Here is a 14,233-nt window from a genome sequence, read left to right on the forward strand (position 1 = left end):
GTCTAGGTTCTTGATTTCCATCGTTTTTTCAAACCACTCTTCTTTACTTGGTACCTCCTTATCTTTCCATTTTCTTGCAATTAGGATTCTCGCTGCTGCGGATAAGTGAAGGAACATTCTTTCTTGGTTTGTGTTCAGATTTATGTTTGATATATTTAATAAGTAGAGTTCGGGTTTCATGTCAAATTTGGTATGCAGGATGTTTTGGACATGCTTATGAACTGTTTCCCAGTATTTTTTAACTTCTTTGCATTGCCAGAATTGATGGTAGTAGTTTCCATTTTCCTTTTTGCATTTCCAGCAAGCTCCTTTGTTTTTTTTGTTAAATTTAGCTAATTGCATTGGTGTTAGGTGCCATCTATAAAACACCTTGTACCAATTTTCGATTATGTTGGTATTCTTTATAAGCTTTAACTTGTTGTTCCAGACTTGTTCCCACTCATTGAATAGTATTGTGTGGTCGATGTCTCTGGCCCACTTGGTCATGTTGTCTTTAATTAGTTCTTTTTCATTCTTCCACTCTAATAGCTTCTGGTATAGAATTTTGATGGATTTTTGGTCTTTCTTCATAACGATGTCCCAACATGTATTTGTTTCATTGAAGCCTAGCATTAAATCAATTTTGAATTGTTGTTTAATTTGTAAGTGATGGAGCCAGCTCATTTCTTTGTCCTCTTTTCTTAACTCTTCCAGGGGCCTCAATTGCCATTCACCATTTTTCTTTATAAGCAATTGTTTATAGGTGAGCCACCTACTTCTAGGGATTTCCCTCCTATGAAATGCTTCTGTTGGTGAAATCCATGTTGGTGTTTTTTGATAAAAGTATTGTTTATATTTGTTCCATGTTTTCAGTAATATAGATCTTATATAATGGTTTGAGAAGTTCTTTTCTATAGTCGCCTTTTCATACCATAGGTATGCGTGCCATCCCCTCCTGAGGTCGTGCCCTTCCAGGGTTAGAATTTTTTTGTGTTCTAATGTGGTCCACATTTTAGTCCACGTTAGGGCGGCCGCTTCATGGTACGTCTGGAAGTCTGGGAGTGCCAGTCCTCCTCTTTGCTTTGCATCTGAAAGGTTTCTGAAGTTTATCCTATGTTTTTTACCGTCCCAGATAAAATTTAGGATGTCTCTATTCCATTTTTTAAAAGTTAGGTCTGTTTTGATAACTGGAATCATTTGAAATAAAAAAATTAACTTAGGCAGCACACTCATTTTAATCGCTGCTATTTTCCCTAGTAGTGACAGGTTCAGGTACTTCCAGTTTTTAAGCTTCTTCCTAATCTCGCCCCAGAGTTTTTCGTAGTTTTCTTTAAACAAGTTTCTGTTGGATGTAGAGATTACAATACCTAGGTATTTTGTTTTCCTGACTACTTCTATGCCTGTACTTTGGAGGATTCTTTCTTTTCCTTCTTTATTTACATTTTTTGTTAACATTTTCGTTTTGTTTTTATTGATTTTCAGTCCTGCCAATCTGCCAAATTTTTCTATTTTGTCTATCCACCTGGTGGTATTTCTTTCTGGGTCATCGATTACACAAAGCAGATCGTCGGCAAAAGCTAGAATTTTGAATTCCTCCGTTCTGATCTTCAGGCCTATGAGGTCCTTGTCATCCCTAAGGTCTTCTAATAGGATTTCTAGGACCAGTATGAACAGGAGTGGGGATAGGGGACAGCCCTGTCTAACTCCTCTCTGGATCTTAATTTTGTCCGACTGTAGTCCATTGACTATTACCGTTGCTGATTGGTTTGTGTAGATGGCTCTTATGGCATTTTGGGTAGAATATCCTATGTCCATTTCTACCAAAACTGCTTTCATGAAGTCCCAGTTGGTGCGATCAAAGGCCTTTTCTGCATCTAAAAATAAAAGGCCTGTGTTTTTTTGAGGGTTTTTTTCATAAAATTCGATGATGTTTATAACTGTCCTGATGTTATCTCTCATTTGTCGATTTGGCAGGAAGCCTCGTTGGTCTTCTTTAATTCTTCCTTGTAGTAGTTTTTTGAATCTCTCCGCGAGTAGGCTGGTGAATATCTTGTAGTCTTGGTTCAAGAGTGAAATTGGTCGGTAGTTTTTTACATTAGTAGGTTCGGTGTCTTCTTTGTGTATGAGGGTGATATTTGCTTCGTTCCACGTCTCTGGCATGTCGCCTCCCTGCATGATGTTGTTTATTATTTCTTTTAGCTGGGTTGCTAGTTCTTCTTTAAAGGTCTTGTAATATAGGGCTGTGAGCCCGTCCGGGCCGGGAGTCTTGTTCACTGCCAGTTTGCTTATAATTCTGGTTATTTCTTCCTCGTTGGTTGGTTTGTTCATGTGTTCTCTCTCCATGTCAGAGATCTTAGCAATCCTTTGTTTGGAGAGGAAGGTGGTTATCTCTTCTTTCGACACCGTGTCCTTTTTGTAGAGTTCTTGATAGAATTTCTTAAATTGTTCCCCAATTTCCTTCGCTTTTGTATAGTTTTTGTCTCCTTGTTTAATTTGGGTTATGTATCTTTGTTGTTTCCTCTTGGCGAGTTTTTTCGCTAGATATTTCCCTGGCTTATTCGCTTGGGCGAAGTGTTGTGCCTTAAGATAATTTATGTTTTTGGCTATTTGCTCTGTTTGCACTGATTCGATCTCTTTTTTTATTATCTCTATTTCTAGTTTTATTTTTTTGTTTCCTGGTCTCTTTTTAAGCTCATCCTCTCTTTCTTTCAACTTTTTAGCCAATTTTGTTATTTTCTCTTTCCTTTTCTTATTTTTTATGACTCTCTGCTGTATAAAATGGCCTCTCATGTAAGCTTTGCTTGCTTCCCAGACCGTTTCTAGTTTTGTGCCCTTGTCTAGATTATTACTAAGGAATTCTTGTAATATTGTTTTATTGAGCTTTATGTCTTCTTCTGATCTTATTAATGAGTTATCTAGCCTCCATCGCCTCTGCTGTTGACCTAATTGTATGTCAATCCTTAATGGGCAGTGGTCTGTGTGTGACCTTGGTAGAATTTCCGCTTTGGTGGTTTGGACTGCTAGGCCATTTGTCGCCCAACACATGTCTATTCTGGACCACGTGTTGTGTCTATTGGAATAGAACGTGTAATCCCTATATTCTGGGTTTCTCAGTCTCCATATGTCTTTTAGTTGAAATTGTTGTTGTAAATCTAAAAAGTTGAGTGGGAGCCTTCCCCCTCTTGGGTCCCCCCCTCTTGTTTTTTTCCTGGATTTGTCTATTTTACTATCTACAACTCCGTTGAAATCCCCTATTATTATTAGGTTATCATAGGTATGTTCTGCAATTTTCTTCTTTAAGTTCCTGATAAATGTAGATTTTGCTCCGTTCGGAGCGTAAATGTTGCATATAAGGATGTTATTATTTTCTACTTGGATTTTAGCGGCAATTATTCTGCCTTCGTCGTCTTTAAAAGCTAATTCGGGGTTCAGGTGGTCTTTAATATACATGGCCACTCCTTTCTTCTTTTTGGGGGCGCATGAGTAGTATAGGTTCCCAAGTTGTTTGTTTACTAGGTGTGCAGAGTGTTTTTGCATTATATGGGTCTCTTGCAAAGCAATTAAATCACATCCCAGGCTTTTAAGTTGGTTGCATATTAATTTCTTTTTATTTGGGCTGTTAAGCCCATTCACGTTATTCGTTACAATCTTTATTTTCATCATTGGGTATAAAATTAATTAAGTCCTTTGACATTTTGTTTTGGGGTGCTTGTTTTTTGTAGTCTTCTGGGGATGTGAGCCTAGCTCTTTTCTCCCCCTTTCCTCTTTCATTAGGCAGTTCCATCGGCACAATTTCTTCCTCCTCTGATTCGCTGGTTTCATTAGTACTTGTTCCTTTTCCTTGTTGTCTGTTACCCTGTTCCTGTTCCTGGTCTTTTTTCCTGATTTTACTATAGAAATACTTCGCTTTGTCTACCGTTGTTAGCCAATGCTTTTCTTCTCCGTACGAGACCATAATGCCTTCATATTTTTCCCAGCGGAACTTAATTTGTTGTTTCTTCAGTTCATCCGTTAAGAAGTAATATGGCTTTCTTTTGCTCATTACAAATGGTGGTACCTCTTTAAGTATGGTTACTCTTCTTCCTCTATAGATTGTCGGTTCTTTGGCATTTCTAGTTAGTATTTGGTCTCTTATGTGTTTTCTAGCCAGGTGTATTACCGTGTCTCTTGGGGTGCCGTTCTTTTTGGCATAAATTGTCTGTACTCTGTATACTCGGTCTATGTTTTTATCCATTTCGTCCCCAGATATTCCCAGTACTTTAGATGTTATTTCCGTGGCTATGTTTCTGATGTTCTCCTGGTCTCTTTCTTCTATGTTTCTGATCCTGATTTTGAATTCCGTTTCCCTCATTTCTACTGTCTCTTGCATCTTTTTCATTTTGGTGGTTAATTCTTCTATCTGGTCCATCCTCTTGTTTGTTTTCGCTATAACTTTTTTTTGGGTTTCTTTATCTCTTTTTAGCTCTTTGACTTCATTTTGCATAGTATTCATATCTGTTTTGATACTTGCAATTTCTTCTTTGATTTCCTCTCTCACTTTTACCATCTCTTCTTTTATCATTTTTTGTAGGTTACTTTCTAGTTTCCCTAGCTTTTCTTGGGACTTTTGTATTTTCTCCTGGGCTTCTTGCATTTTTTCTTGTGTTGCCTGTATCTTGGTGAGTTCCGCCATTATATCCTTTGCTGTAGGTTCTTTTGGTTCCTTGATTGTGGTGTCTCCCCTGCCGGGCTCCTTTGGTTCTTTAAATGGGAGCTCCCCCTGGAGGGAGTTTCTTCTCATTGCTATTCCCTTAAGTATTTTTGTTGGGTTTGTTTTTTCCATTTTCCCGTTCCTTCTCTCCTCTCTCCTCCTCCCCTCTAAAAAAAAAAAAAAAAAAAAAAGGGGGGGGAAGGGAGAGAAAGAAGAAAGGGGAGAGTAAAGGGGGGAGAGAGGAGAGGGAGGGGGGAGGAAGGAGGGGGGGAGAAAGGAAGAGGCAAAGAAAGGAAAGAGGAGAAAAAAAAAAAAAAAAAAAAAAAGGGGGGGGAAGGGAAAGAAAGAAGAAAGGGGAGAGTAAAGGGGGGAGAAAGAAGAGGGAGAGGGGAGGAAGGAGGGGGGGAGAAAGGAAGAGGCAAAGAAAGGAAAGAGGAAAAGAGAGGAAAAGAGAGGAAAAAAAAAAAAAAAAAAAAAAGGAAGGGAAGGAAAGAAGAGAGGGGAGGTGGGAAGATGCCGGGCCGCACACCGTCTTGCTGTCTTCGGCGTCTTCAATATTGGAGAACAGTTCTGGCTTTATGTATGATTTAGATCTGCGTTTAGCAGAGTTGTGTTGCTTGGCATAGGTTCCAGTAGTCTTTAATATGTGTTCTTCCTGGTCAGAGGTCCTATAGTTGGTAGGGGATCTTGTAGTTTGGTGGCTACTGGTCCTTAGGTTCAATGTTACTATTGATTCACATATGATTCAACATCTATAGCACATATAATACATATTTTACATATTTCACAAGGTTATAAATGGTTGTGCAAAAGTACTGATAGCACCGTTATGTTGTGCAAATATTCAATTGTGCAAAGATACGTATTAACAGAGTCGGGTTCCAATAGATTGGGGAGTCAATGATTAGGTACAATATGTGTTACACAAAGGGGTTCTTAATATACTAGGGCTTTACAATTATTTATTTTAAATTCTGGATGCTTCAAAAAAGTTCCACACCAATAAATATTATCGCATAAGTATTGTGTTATATTATATTATATTATATTAAATAATATTAAATATTAAGTAATATTGTAAATATTGGTTTGAAAGTGAGGGTGGGGATATTTCTGCTCGGGATTGGAACGTCTGGGAGTGGCTGAGTTGGCTCCTAAATTATTTCCTAAATTATTTCCTTATTTTACTCTTTAATTATCAAGTCTCTCTCCAGTCTTGGGGGAATTTAAACAAGTCACTTTACCTTGGTCTTGCTCTATTCTATAGTTGGAGGCTTCTTCCTTGTAGTCTCGCTCTGCGTACTGGAGTGGGGTTTGGCGGTTTGTTTGTGTTGTTTGCGGCTTTGCTGTGCTTTGCTCCGCTTTACGGCTGCTTCCCCCTTTTCGGCTCCGTCCTATCCTTCTCCTTCTCCTCCTCCCTCTTGCCGTCTCGCACTGTCCTTTTCCTTGTGCTTTACCAATACTTTTGTTCTTTGTCTTTGTCACCTCTGCTTCTTCTCATTCTTCGTCCTCCCGTCCTCTCTTCTCCGCTCCTTCGCACTCCCACTCCTCCCTCTCGTCTCTCCTTCGGGTCGGTCTCTTCCACTCAGCCACTCACCGTCACCCTCAATCACTCCTTCCTCGGCGTTCTCCCCTCGCTCTCTCTCTCACCCTCTCTCTCTCGTCCTCCACCTCTCCGCGTCCCTCTTCGTCTCGTCAAGGTTCAACTCTTAGTGGTAAGTACACTTATTGCTTTAATGTTATCTTGTTTTTTTTTTCCAGATATTTCTCGCTGGACCTGTTTTGCTAGCCTCTTTTCTTATTCAGTAGTTTACTTGCTTGTTTGAATATTGTTTGGTAGGTCTCTTTCTCTTTCGTCTCTTGTTCCCTGCTTCTCTTATCCTTCTTGTTAGATATTTGTTGTTATCTTCTTTCTTGAGTTCATGAGGGCGGTAGGCCTGCTGCCGTTCCTTATGGTCGGCGTCCTCCTCCTTGGATCTCGTCGACAGGGGGCTGGTGGGTTGGCGGGGCTCCCGACGGACCCCCACCTTCCCACTTTGGCCCACCTTCGGAACTTCTCCAACCCGACCTTATCTGTCGGAATTGGGGAGAAATTACAGTCTCCAGACCCTTTGTAGGAAGGGTAGCGGTCTCTGGGTTGGGGAGCCTCAGATAGCCGCTGCTGCCTCCATCTTGCCCTCACCGGAAGTGCCCAGTTCAGTTATTTCAAAACTAATACAATTCTATTAGCAATGGAGTTCTAAGTCAAAGAAGTGGTACGTACAATTACAATTCACTATTGAAGCCAAACTTTTCCTTTTCTAAAGAAAAGAAAAAAGAAGGTTGCAAGATCATTAAAATGCTGTTTGTGGTCATATTGGGGAGGATTTAAAAGATGATTTGAAAATAAATCATTGAAGAGTTATATCTATTTTCATTCTGGTTGAAATATGTTTGTTTGACTTTATTCATCACTGACAAAATGAATTTCTCACAGAAGAATTTAGCAGTATAATAAGTTTGTTATTTCAATTGATGGGGAAAGCAAAGTTTATTGAAAATATTTGGTGGCAGACTAACTAGCCCAACTGGAATCACTGCTTTGTATTCTCTCATTGGCTTTCTTAAATGGAATATTTATTATCACCATCAAATGACTCACATTCCAGCTAACAACTGAAAAAATATCGAAAAAATATGGAAAATATCTTGACAGGGTAGCAACCCCAATGGTGATCTGGAGAGAATTACTCTGAATCAGCATCACCAGTCTACCCCCAAATTAGCCCAATGGCTGCATGGTAGTGAGTGGTGTCAATACTGGGTCAGCTCTGCTCACCTCTCTCCCTCCCCCATACCTTGTCCCCTATACCTTGCCCCCCTCTAACTTATGTTAGCAGTGCTCACCAGGCACCAAAATGGTGGTAGACATTACTTGACCTTGGAATGATGATATCCAGCCTGCTGTGGAGATGGAGAAGAGATAGGGAGGAGAAGATGGAGATAAAGATGCCACCCCCTCTATCCTGGGAAGCATCACAGTTGATTATTTATTTATTTATTTATTTATTTCGGGTATTTGTACCCCGCCTTTCTCAACCCCCTAGGGGGGACTCAGGGTGGCTTCCAGCTGGCACATATTTGATGCCTACACATAAAATATAATAAATCAATAATTATAAATAGTTAAAACATTAAATTATTACAATTTAAAACGGGAACCAGTCTAGTGGCTGTCGTCCCGTCGAGTTCTGTAATTATAGTCTCCATTAAGCTTGTCCATAATCCATTTCCATAGCAATTGTTGTTATTATCATTGTCAAGTCTGCAAGATTACCCAAAGGCCTCGTCCCACATCCATGTTTTTAATTTCTTTCTAAAGGAGAGGGGGGATGAAGATGACCTAATTTCCCTGGGGAGTGAATTCCACAAGCGAGGGGTCACCGCCAAGAAGGCCCTGTCACTCATCCCTGCCAACCATGTTTGTGACGGGCAGGGCCGAGAGCAGGGCTTCTCCAGAAGATCTTAAACTCCTAGATGGGACGTAGAAGGAGATACTTTCGGACAGGTACATGGGCCCAAAGTACCTAAATATTCCAGAGCTTTGGGAAAGCTCTGGAGTATCCAGTGACTTCAGGAAGCATTGGTCAAGGTTACATTATCTGGATCACATCTGTCATGGAATGACCATAGAATTGATCTGGCATCCCTGCACCATAAATAGCAAGTGGAGATGAACCCATAGGGTGAGAATGAGGATTGCATTCATAACCAGCTCTTTTCCCACTCTGAAATTCAAGGTGGTTTATAATATTTTTACAAATAGCTAAACAACATTTATGTATGTGTATGCCTTTAAGCAATTTGTTGATTTAAAGTGATTTCCTAAAATCCATAGTTTTCTTGGGTAAGGAATACTCCGAGATGTTTTGCCTGTTTCTCCCTCTGAAATATAGCCTACATCACCTGGCAATCTTCTATCCAAATACTAATCAGAGCTGACCCAGTTTATAATCCAGATAGGATATTTAGGCCTATAACAATATGCCAAATGATAAAGTTTAAAATAGCATCACATGATGATGATTTCAGAAAGAAGCAGACATTCTTAGAAAATACCTTGAAGCTGGGTCAGAATGCAATAAAGATGAAGCCAAGTCAATATGAAATTCTTGTTTGTGAGTGCCTCAATGTCTTTTAAAGCTTACATGAAACTCATTACGGAGAACATTGCTGTTGTGGTATTAATAAAATGTTGGATTGGTAATTGAGAGCTCAGTTCTGGAAACCATGGTGCTCAATCTCTCTCTCAGCTTCTGTAGCTTCAGAATTGGTGTGAGGCATAAAATGTGGAAAAGGAGGTCACCATATACATGTCTTGAGCTCATTGGCAGAAAAGTGGGTTATCAATATAATTAGTGAATAAATCAGTGACATTTTGACAGGTTCTTTCTTTAGATGTCCACGTAATATACATGGAATAAAACTGCAATTATTACAACTTTCGTAAGACCCCTGGCTGGAGAAATAGGAACAAGAAGAAACAAATCTCTGGGCTGGAGAAATAGAAGTAGGCTGAAATAAATAGCAAGATGTTCTGGTTGCATCCTCTCATGAACAAAGATGGTCTTGTTCTCCGAGTATCCTAGATTTCAATCATGATGGGCCTCTAATTCAAAGAGGATGAAGCACAAAATGGATGTGACAGCTGAGATCATTTCAGCAACTTCTTCCAGCAGCTTTGGATTTATTGTGCCAGAATCTTAATCATATTTTCAAAAACTCTATAGTTCAAAGACAGAGGTCTGAAAGGAATGGTTCTATAATTGTCACTGACTGAATTGCTCTTCCCTTCACCCCACTCTCCCCATTTTCTTTCAAGATGGAAGCTATCAACAGAACCGAACAAACCTCACTTCTCTATTAGTCCAGCCTATTTCTGTGATGTTGGCCAGGAAGCTGCTTTCCTCCCCAGAGAAAGATGGTGAAAATGAAGCTTGCCAGCCTTTGGAATTGCCTGCTTCAGGTAACACCTTCCCCCTCTCATACACTCTTTTTCTCCAGACAACGAGCCTCTTTAAATAGTGAATGATCTTTAAGCCCTCCGAATTCGTTTTGAGTAATTGTCTGTAATTGGGGTGCTTGGACCAATTGCTGGTATATTCTTTTGGCAGCACTTTAAGAAGAGGCGAGGCAAAAGTGTAGCAATTACAGTCTGAAGAGGTTAGTGAGTGAGAGAGCCGAAAGCTGTGGAGTATCACAGATGAGAAGAGCCATTTTAATTTTAAAAAGTATATCACATAGCAGGGTTTTTTTTTTTTTTTAAAAAGAAAGATACAGAACTGTCAAATCATAGTCCATCCATTGTTGCATCTGTCATGATACAATGGATGGAAGTTAGATATCACGAGTGCCCAAATCTCTTAATGCAAGGCATTAAAGTCTAATTCACACTATTGACTGAAAAATCTCTCTAAGTCACCCAAGAGAGGTATCTGTAGTTGCAATGCAGTTTGTTAGGACTTGTTGGACAACACAGAACATCAGGGAAGCATTTCAGATACTGGAGGCATTAGAAAGCAATCTCTTTTCTCAATTCCTCCTTCTCCTGCCAGTTTATCTATGTTCACCTCTAAATAAATATTTGTGTTTTGTATCTTACTGCATCAAAGTGAGATTCTCGTGTGTGTATGTGTGTGTGTGTGTGTGTGCATGCGTATGTGTGTTCAGCCCAAAGCCATAAGAAGCTGTGTTGACCTAAAGGAAGACTGTTTTCTGACAATAAAGGGGAAGTCATATTTCTGGTTAAAGGCAGTCCTCTTTTAATGTGTGGTCCAAGAATTATATTACAGAGAAACATTATTTCCCATAATTTCAGCTATGTATTTCTCACTATCTTTCCAAACAAACAAACAAAATAATTAACCAATTTAAATTAATTTAGCATCATGAGCATTCTGCTCTTGTCAGGTATTACTAACCATCTTGGTTTCTTTATACAGGGGTCTCATATTAGTATATTTTGTTACTAAGATCTTATTAGGATTCTTTCATGTCCAAAATATGTGTAACATGGGTTTTGAGGCTGAATTGTTGTGCTTATAAAAAGATAAAAAGTGAAGGGTACCTGATTTTACCAGCAATAGAAGACATATGCACAAAATCACAAAACAAAAATCTGTCTCTATGATGCTCAACTTTCAGCAAATATCCTGGATTTCTGGATTTAATCCAGATTTGCACCATTGCAGGCAAAATTGGGGGATATTCTGGATTTTTCTGGAAACTCCAAAACATCCTGGATTTCATTGCAGTTCAGATGGGTGGAAAGAGTAAATACTAGGGCTGGGTGGTTTTGTTCGTTAATTTCGTAATTCGTTATTGATTCATATTTAAATTAGCTTACGATCCGATATTGAGCCATGCAGGAGCAACTAAAAATCGAAACGAATTTTTCAATTTATTTCGTAATTGTTTCGTAATTGGTTCGAAATCGTTTCGAAATTGTTTCATTATTATTTCCGTATGTCTGGTGCAAGTTTTATAGTTGTTGTTTGTTTTATCAGTGATAAAAAAAATAAATTATCACACCAACAGTCAACAACAGAGGGAGAGGGAAGCTTCAGAAGTTCCCCCTGTCCCATTTGGAGGTTTTTTTAGCATATTGCGCAATCGCGTCCACCATTAACGAATCAATTCGAAATTTATGAAATTTCGTAAATAACGAAAAATTTTAAAGAAAAAATTCGGAATTCTTTTAAAAAACGAAATGCAATGGACCTTCTAAAAGTGAAACGAGTTTAGAAACAAATTTTTCTGTTGTTACCCAGCCCTAGTAAATACATTAAAATAGCCTTTAAAACTCATATCCCCGCTAATCCAACCCAACCTGCCCAGATTATTCGTTCAAAGTTCAGATTAAAACTCAGTGTAAACTGTATTGTTTTGCATGGTAGCCTACTATTGGTTGATAGTGCATATCATAACCAGTTCTGATGTTAAACCTTTTAAAATCATCCAACCATTATCAGGAAACTCCATTAGATCGAACAAACTGTGTCCAGGGGATCAAACATTTACATTAGAAGAAGACAGAAAACAATGTTGCGCTGACTGAATCTTCCTTTCTTTCATCAATTATGCCATAGAAGGACCTGCATGAGAAAGTTTACAGTACATTCAGCATTCTGTCTGCATCCATTGATTCTCAATTAATTTTCTCCATAGACTGTTTGATACACTGCTCAGCAAGGATTAATTTTGCAGAGATAACTGCACTATATTAATGATGTGGTGAGGAATATTTTCCTGACTTGTTGGCCTGCGACACAGCCTTCTTTTTTTAGACAGCACATTTAAATAAATAAATAAAAACCCCATATAGTTATAACTGTTTCTCAAAACCCTCATATTACAAACTCTTGACAGATTTGATTCGAAATCTTCATTAGATAAATTTCTAAGGTGTAAAAGGAAACAGTAATGAAAAAAGTTTCTATGTATCCAACAATGTAGAAGTTGTTAAGCCTATTAATTTTATTTTGTATACTAACAAGATATTTCAAAATAAACTTATACTTTTAACTCAATATACTGACAGATTTGAAATGCTGATATAACATTAGTTATTTAGCTAGCTAGTTATATAAGAGAAAGAAAGAAATTTGTTTTGAAGAAAGAGCTGAAAATGCAATAAATAAATAAATAAATAACAGGTTTTATGAATGAGATATAATGCTAGATTTGCAATAAGACAAGTTCATACCTCTGTTGTGTGCTTTCAAGTAATTCCCAACTCATGGTGACTGGGTGTTTTGAGGTTGTACCATCCTTGTGGAAGGATGCTCTCATGTCCCCCATGGGGAGCTGGAGCTGACAGAGGGAGCTCATTTGCTCTTTCCCTGGATTCAAACCACTGACCTGTCGGTCTTCAGTCCTGCCAGCACAAGGGTTTAACCCATTGCACCACCAAGGGCTCCAATTTCCTCGAGGCTGAGAGAGGACGATTTGGTTCTGTGATTCTATGGGTACTTCAATTGTGGTTTCCTGCCTAGCAGAAGGTGGAACTGGATGGCCCTTGTGGTCTCTTCCAACTCTAGGAGTCTATGGTCTAATGGATTTCCATGCCCAAGTAGGAATCATCATCATCATCATCATCATCATCATCATCATCTTTACTTACTTATTAATCACCCTCCATCCGAGATGCTCTAGGCAATTTACATTGCATAAATTATACAGGATAAAACACATACATACAAATATTAAAATTAACATGGGTCAAATGCTCTAGTAAAAAGCCAGGTCTTAAGTGCTAGGATAAAATGCCCTAAGTCACACATGGCTCTCAAATAGGGAGGCAAGAAATTCCATAAGGCAGGGGCAGAAATAGAGAAGGCCCTGCATCTGGTGCTTTCCAAGTGCACTTCCCTTAGGAGCAAATCGTGTTGGGATGGTAGTGGCGACCTCCGATGATGGGAGAAGGAGAGACGGTCTCTAAGATACAATGGACCCTGGCCATATAAAGTTTTGAAGGTCAGGACCAGCATCTTATACAAACCACGATATTCAATTGGGAGCCAGTGTAAATGCCGCAGCACTGGTGTTATATGCCATTTCATGGGCGTTTTTGTGAGTAACCTGGCTGCAGCATTCTGGACAATACGGAAGGTGAATTGGTGCTTCCCAAAGTTTAGCACTCAGACCACTTCACACTGCTGACTCCCTGGTCAGTTATATTAGCTAAGGGTGAAAAAACACAGATTAAATTTTACATTGTTGTTATTTGTTCAGTTGCTTCCCACTCTTCATGACCTCATGGACCAGCTCACATGTGTTAGTTTCAAGCAATTGCATAGTTTTTAAGACAATGAAATTGTTTTGTTTATAGGTGCCTTTTATTTTGTTTGTTTTTTAAACGAAGAGGCATGATAGCTACTCAAGAGTTCGTTCTCATTTGAGCGCGTGTTTTCTTGCTCTGAGTCACTGGGTTATGGAATGCTGCTGGTTCTGCTATTAAATTGCCAGATACAAAATGTAATGGTTGTATAAAAGATGGGATTTTAGCAGTTGTTGTTTGTCACACAACTAGATAACAAGCAATAACTGCTGAAATACCCTCATCTACACAGCCATTAACATTGCAGGAACGCTATCCCATTTTCACTCCACAAATTCTCCGGAAGACATGGGCATTTTATACAACCTTAATATGCTGGAATTTTCATTGTGACAGAAAATACACTAATGTTCTGTGAACCTTTATACTAGTGCTATTCTCCCATTTTAGCTGCCATGGCTCTATCCTTTGGAATCCTACGGATTCTATCATATGAATGCAGTCATGGAAACTGAAGTGGAGCCACAGTGCTGTCGCTATGTGCACCAGTGTGTTTTTTTCTTAATTTGTCTGGATGAGCATTAATAGTTTACAAAATAACCTTTTCTAAGATCAGCATTTGCACATTGCACAATAACGTTCAGAAGGAAAATAAGCATGAATGACTATACTTTGTTTCTAAGTAAGAACTGTATGACACATTGAAACACCCACATGGTTTGTAACAATTTTGACTGTTTTTGAAC

General features: G+C 38.9%; 1 protein-coding gene across 3 annotated transcripts in view; it reads left to right on the forward strand.

Moving 5' to 3' along the window:
* The window catches only part of NAALADL2 (N-acetylated alpha-linked acidic dipeptidase like 2), a 972,343-nt gene that overhangs the window by 710,494 nt on the left and 247,616 nt on the right, over positions 1-14,233 (forward strand). For all 3 annotated transcript variants that reach the window (XM_067466051.1, XM_067466050.1, XM_060767493.2), the window contains one exon: positions 9,531-9,674. In XM_067466051.1, coding sequence (XP_067322152.1) covers positions 9,531-9,674 — 144 coding nt within the window. The remainder of the gene's footprint in view (positions 1-9,530; positions 9,675-14,233) is intronic.

This window comes from Anolis sagrei, chromosome 3 (genome assembly GCF_037176765.1).
Source record: "Anolis sagrei isolate rAnoSag1 chromosome 3, rAnoSag1.mat, whole genome shotgun sequence".
Classification (NCBI taxonomy): Eukaryota; Metazoa; Chordata; class Lepidosauria; order Squamata; family Dactyloidae; genus Anolis; species Anolis sagrei.